This window comes from Bos indicus x Bos taurus, chromosome X (genome assembly GCF_003369695.1).
Source record: "Bos indicus x Bos taurus breed Angus x Brahman F1 hybrid chromosome X, Bos_hybrid_MaternalHap_v2.0, whole genome shotgun sequence".
Taxonomy (NCBI): Eukaryota; Metazoa; Chordata; class Mammalia; order Artiodactyla; family Bovidae; genus Bos; species Bos indicus x Bos taurus.
The window spans coordinates 94,523,828-94,528,583 of record NC_040105.1 but is presented as its reverse complement, the minus strand read 5'-3'; the positions used below and the strand labels follow the sequence as shown (position 1 = coordinate 94,528,583).

At 54.0% G+C, this 4,756-nt stretch overlaps 1 protein-coding gene across 11 annotated transcripts; it reads left to right on the top strand.

Annotated features, from left to right (window-relative positions):
- Nucleotides 1–384: 384 nt before the first annotated feature.
- Nucleotides 385–3,313, top strand: LOC113887291 (protein ARMCX6-like). Of its 11 annotated transcripts, none has more exons than XM_027534356.1 (5): nucleotides 385–509; nucleotides 832–910; nucleotides 1,271–1,346; nucleotides 1,462–1,578; nucleotides 1,729–3,313. In XM_027534356.1, exon 5 carries the CDS (start codon nucleotides 1,795–1,797, stop codon nucleotides 2,698–2,700), a length of 906 nt encoding a protein of 301 aa, XP_027390157.1. In that variant the 5' UTR covers nucleotides 385–509; nucleotides 832–910; nucleotides 1,271–1,346; nucleotides 1,462–1,578; nucleotides 1,729–1,794; the 3' UTR covers nucleotides 2,701–3,313. The 11 variants fall into 11 exon arrangements, with proteins under 11 accessions (XP_027390157.1, XP_027390155.1, XP_027390154.1 ...); XM_027534354.1 differs by having other exon boundaries at nucleotides 1,271–1,350; XM_027534353.1 differs by having other exon boundaries at nucleotides 1,271–1,354.
- The last annotated feature ends 1,443 nt before the right edge of the window (nucleotides 3,314–4,756 follow it).

The following is a 4,756-nucleotide window of genomic DNA, read 5'->3' as shown; positions in this document are numbered from 1 at the left end:
TATAAATATATTAAAAATAGGAACAAAAATCTCCCTGTTACTTGGGCTTTTTTTCCCTGCCCCTCTGCTTAATTTTGGTGCAGAGACTGCATGTGGGAAGGGGTAGAAATGAAGAAAGAGGGGACAGGAGTTTCAGAGCCAAAGAAGGAGTAAGACATTCCCCTCGAAAGAAGTGTAAGTAAATGATAGACCCAGGAAAAGTGTTGCCCTTTTCTGTAATTAGAGAAGGCAAATGCAAACACCAGAGAGCCATGCACTTCTGGCATTGTTACAGAGGAAAAGAGTAACAAGGCCCCTTGTGATGGGGGGAGGTACGGGGCAGGCTGGCGCCTGCCGCACTGCTTGTGGGAGTGGAAATTGGGGGCCAGAGCTCGCTGGTGACGCGGTCGTCACGTGACCAGAGCTGCCTGGAGCAGAAGTACTGCTAGTCGCCTCCGTCTGGGTACCAGCCCCCTATATCACTCTGCAGGCGCGTGAAGGAAGAAGGAAAGTGGCCACGGGCGTTGCAGGTCGGTATGAACGTGGGCTCTGCTTGGAGGGAGATGGGGTTGGGAGAAGGCCAAGAGCGCCACGGATCCAGGTTCCGGCAGACAGGGGTCTGTGTCCCCTTCTCTCCTACTTTCTAAATACTGCCGTCCCCCTCCTCATGCCCATTTTCATGGAAAGAATTGGCGGACTTCGGGCGGCGGGTGAGGGAAGTGAGTGGCTGGCATAGAGTCTCCGAGGAAAGAAAGGTTTCAGGATCAGGGCACTCCTGTCCAGAGTGCTGCTCCGTCCACCAAGCACTCCGTCCCCTCTGTCTCCCCCCCACCCCCCACCGTCTGTCTGCAGGTTTGTAGATCTGTTGGCCAGTAGGTTGCCAGGGAAAGTCGCGGCGAGGGAAGGACCAAAGTGCCTTGGGACCGTGCAGGTCGGTGTGAAGGTGGGATGAGCCTTGGCCCCTGGGTGGGGATGGCGGTGGGGATGAGGGAGGGGGGCTGGGATCGCTGCGGGCCGGGTCTGAGCCGCCCTCTCCAGGCCCTTTCCTCCATACCCCCTCCCATTTCAGCGCAGGGAAAGGGGTGTGGCGGCCTTTGCTGGGGAAATGGCGGACGACAAGGGGGGAGGGGTGGGGAAATCAGTGTTAGGAAAGTCAGAAGGGTGTGAGAAATATTTTAAGCTCAAAGGCTGGAAATTCAGAAAAGGGACCTATGTTCTCATTGCTGATCCATCCACTACACTTTAGTTTTCCAAAGCCGGCTATCTGTCGTTCTCTCTGTCCTTCTGCCAGACTGTCCATCAATCACTGTGGAAGGACTATTGACCACAGAAGACAAGAAGAAGGAATTTACCTGGCTTTGGTAGAGGTTGGTAGGTGAGACTGCCTCTAAGTCTTTGGGGCTGGGGGTGTGGTGGAGGAGGAGACTGCCTGTCACCCCCTGGTGGTTATAGCCCAGCCCCAACTCCTGCCCTTCTCTGTAGGCCCTGGGACACAAATGGTGGGTCCTGAGGGGAGACAGAGGATAACGGAAAAGAACAAAGAACTTATTGCCAAATAATCCGCTTCTCTCAGCTGGAACTCAAACTCCACTCTGTCGGGTGAGGCAAAAATCCAGGTATTGCCAAAAGCCCTAATATCATTTTTCACCCATAGATTCATCACAGGAGAGCCTCAGGAGCCTGGAATAGGCTGAAGCTGTCTCCCCTCCACCATCACTCACCCTGGCCTTAAGAACCCTCTTCTTTCAGGTGAAACAAGACCCTCTCCTGTTCTGTCCTACCCCACGCCCCACCCCCAGCTGAACGGATCTGAACATGGGCCGGGCTCGGGAAGTGGGTTGGATGGCTGCAGGACTGATGATTGGGGCTGGTGCCTGCTACTGCGTTTACAAACTAACCATAGGAAGAGATGACAGTGAGAAGTCGGAGGAGGAGGAAGAGGAATGGGATGATGAGCGGGAACTGGATGACGAGGAGCGCGAGATTTGGTTTGACTTGACAACTATGGCACGGCCCTGGAGTGAGGATGGGGACTGGACTGAACCAGGGGCACCCGGTGGTGCTGAGGACAGACCTTCAGGTGGGGGCAAAGCCAGTCGAACATACCTGGTAAAACAGCGCCCGTTCCCTTATGAACACAAAAATACTTGGAGTGCTCAGAGCTTTAAAAATTTCTGTTGTGCTCTTGGCCTCTCCAAGGGCCCTTTCATTCAGGGAAAAATGTTGTTAGCTGAGCCCAAGGATGCGAGTTTTTCATTTAGCCATGATATCAACAGTCATTTGGCCAGCCTCTCCATTGATGGAAACACAATCCCGACTCCCGACCCTGCTGTTGAGGAGGGAAAGGCTTTGTATGTCCCAGATAACTTGAATGCCAGTGTTGAAAATCAGGGCCAGATGAAGACGTGCATCAGCCAAGTGTGTCGGGAGACTGTGTCACTTTGCTGCAACTCATTTCTGCAGCAGGCTGGATTAAATTTGTTAATAAGCATGACAGTTATTAAGAACATGCTTGCCAAGTCCGTTCCAGGCTTGATGCTTCCTTTGATACCAGAGGGAAGTGAATGTGCTGAGGGGCAGGTTGTGAAACCCCTGACGGGTTTGTCTGAAAAGCCAGCCTTGTCGGGGGAGTTGCTGAGAGCCCAAGTGCTATGGCCCTTCCTGCCCCTCTTTATCAGGAACACAAACAGACAGCTTCTCTCAGAAACCCTGGCCTCTTAAGTGGCCCCTCCAGCAGGGTGGGACTGATCCACTCCAAAACAAAGCCCAGTCAGTGGGTGAACACACACTTGTGTTCTCAAAGACTCTGCAGTGGGTGCTATTGAAGACCCAGCCTTAGCTGGCTCAGCACATCTCTGGGTGAAAGTTGCATTTGCTAAATCCAGGACCACACTCTTCCTGGTCAGGCAGGGGTTCCCACAGAGCTTTGAGTAACCTCTTGGTTTTTCAGTCTGCAGGCAATGTGCATTGTAAATTGCTCCCTTGCAGCCTTCTTCCTGTGGTAAAGGGGTCCTTTCAGCTGCCAGCTGTGGTTAAAGAACAACATGTTCTAGCCTCAGTGGGGATGCCTGGCCTGTGGTGGTCGCTGTGTCTAAGCTGGACCATGTTGGGGAGACCAGACCCATGTGGGGGCTTGTGCCAAAAACGTATCAGTTGCTGCTTAGATGGGATTCTTTCCATTTACACTCTTTTCTTTGCAAGCCTATGAACGATACCTATTGAGCAAAAAAGTACACCCCTCTTCTATGTGCTGTACTGACTTAACCTTGTCTACCAAGTCTGCATTTTTATGTATCATCAATAAAGCTGTGTGCTTTAACTGGCAAAAATGAGACACGGTACTTGGTTCTGAATCTCTAGTCTGCGTGAGGGGACAGAGCAAAATACAAGATCCATGCTAACTGACTGGGGGCATTTGCTCCTGGCAGATGCCCACTTAGCAGTGCCCACAGGAGGCTGGGGAAGAGATGAGCTGCAGGGTTCAGGAGGAGCCTCCAGAAGGGGCTGGGGGAGGGGCTGGGGCAGGGAAGGGGGTGGGGGGTGGGATTAAGAAGGACTCTTGGGTGGACTAGAAGAGGCAACACCTTGAAGCAGGCAGCACAGTGCCTGATGCAGAGAAATCCTTCCCTCGATGAAGGTGTCTTTCCTCGCCTGCTGGCCTAGAGAAGAAGGTCAGTACCGTTGGGTTGGTCTGTGTGTCCCTGTCGTCCCACTGGGCAACCCATCCCTGACACTTAATGCACAATTATAGCAGTAACAGTTGCTACTCGCTGAGGGCCTGCTTGGTGTTGTTCCCTCTCCTGAGAAGCAGCTGTGCAACCTACTTGCAGGCCTCCTCCCTTCCTTGGGAGGCCAAGCCCAAATTCCCAGCCAAGCAAGAAGGCTTGGCCCTTGCTTCCTCTGGGAAACCTCTTTTCTGCCCTCTCCCGGGTACTTCTGTGGGATCCAGGAAGGAGACAATGGAGACGTCCACGGATCCCCGAGGGGGTGGGAGGGCAGATGCTGAGGGGCGTGGCATGGCCATGGCTGGTCCACCCAGAAGGACACATATTCATGCCGTCCATGCAAGCTCCCGGCACCCCTGGAAGGAAAGGAAGAATGTGGCTCTGCACACTGAAAGCTCCATGAATCTGTGTAACCCATTGCACCGCCCCTGCCCACATTTCCAGACCCCTCCCAGCAAGCCTCAGCCCCGGGTCAGCAAAGCCAGGTTCCCTGGGTGTTTTGATGTGTCATGAAGCAGTCCTCCTCCTCAAAGGGCAGGCTCACGTAGGGGACAAGAAGCTTCCTTTGAGCGGTGCTGCCTGTGAGCCCAGTGCCCTCTCCCGGTCCCCCTGGGGTGTGGCTCTGGGACACTGCTCCCTGGTCATCAGCGATGTCCCAGTGTACTGCTTCTGACTGCCCTCCCCCGTGCAGAGCACAGTTTTATTTTATTTTATTTTTTTCAGAGCACAGTTTTATTTCAATGTTTTCCTCCCTTCTCCTGGAGACTGGGGCAGGGGGGTGCAGATGGGGTGCCACTCTCCTGCTTGTACTCATTCCCCCCCCCACAGTTTGGGTTGCCTAGTGATCATGGGGGCCTGCCAGAACGCTGCCCCTTCCCGGGCCCTGGCGCCTTGCTGGATAGCATGTGACTGTGGTTGCTGTGACACCACACCCCCAGCAAGGTTCACCAGGCTAGGGCTTCGTTTGCTGGCTCTGGGCCCCTGTTTTCTAAGAGCTACTTACCTGATCCTCCCTTTGTGCCTAGCCAGCCTCAGGTGGGCGGGGCAGTCTG

What these genes read in the sequence shown, in the direction of transcription:
- LOC113887291 (XM_027534356.1), top strand. Translation starts at nt 1,795, where the DNA reads ATGGGCCGGGCTCGGGAAGTGGGTTGGATGGCTGCAGGACTGATGATT.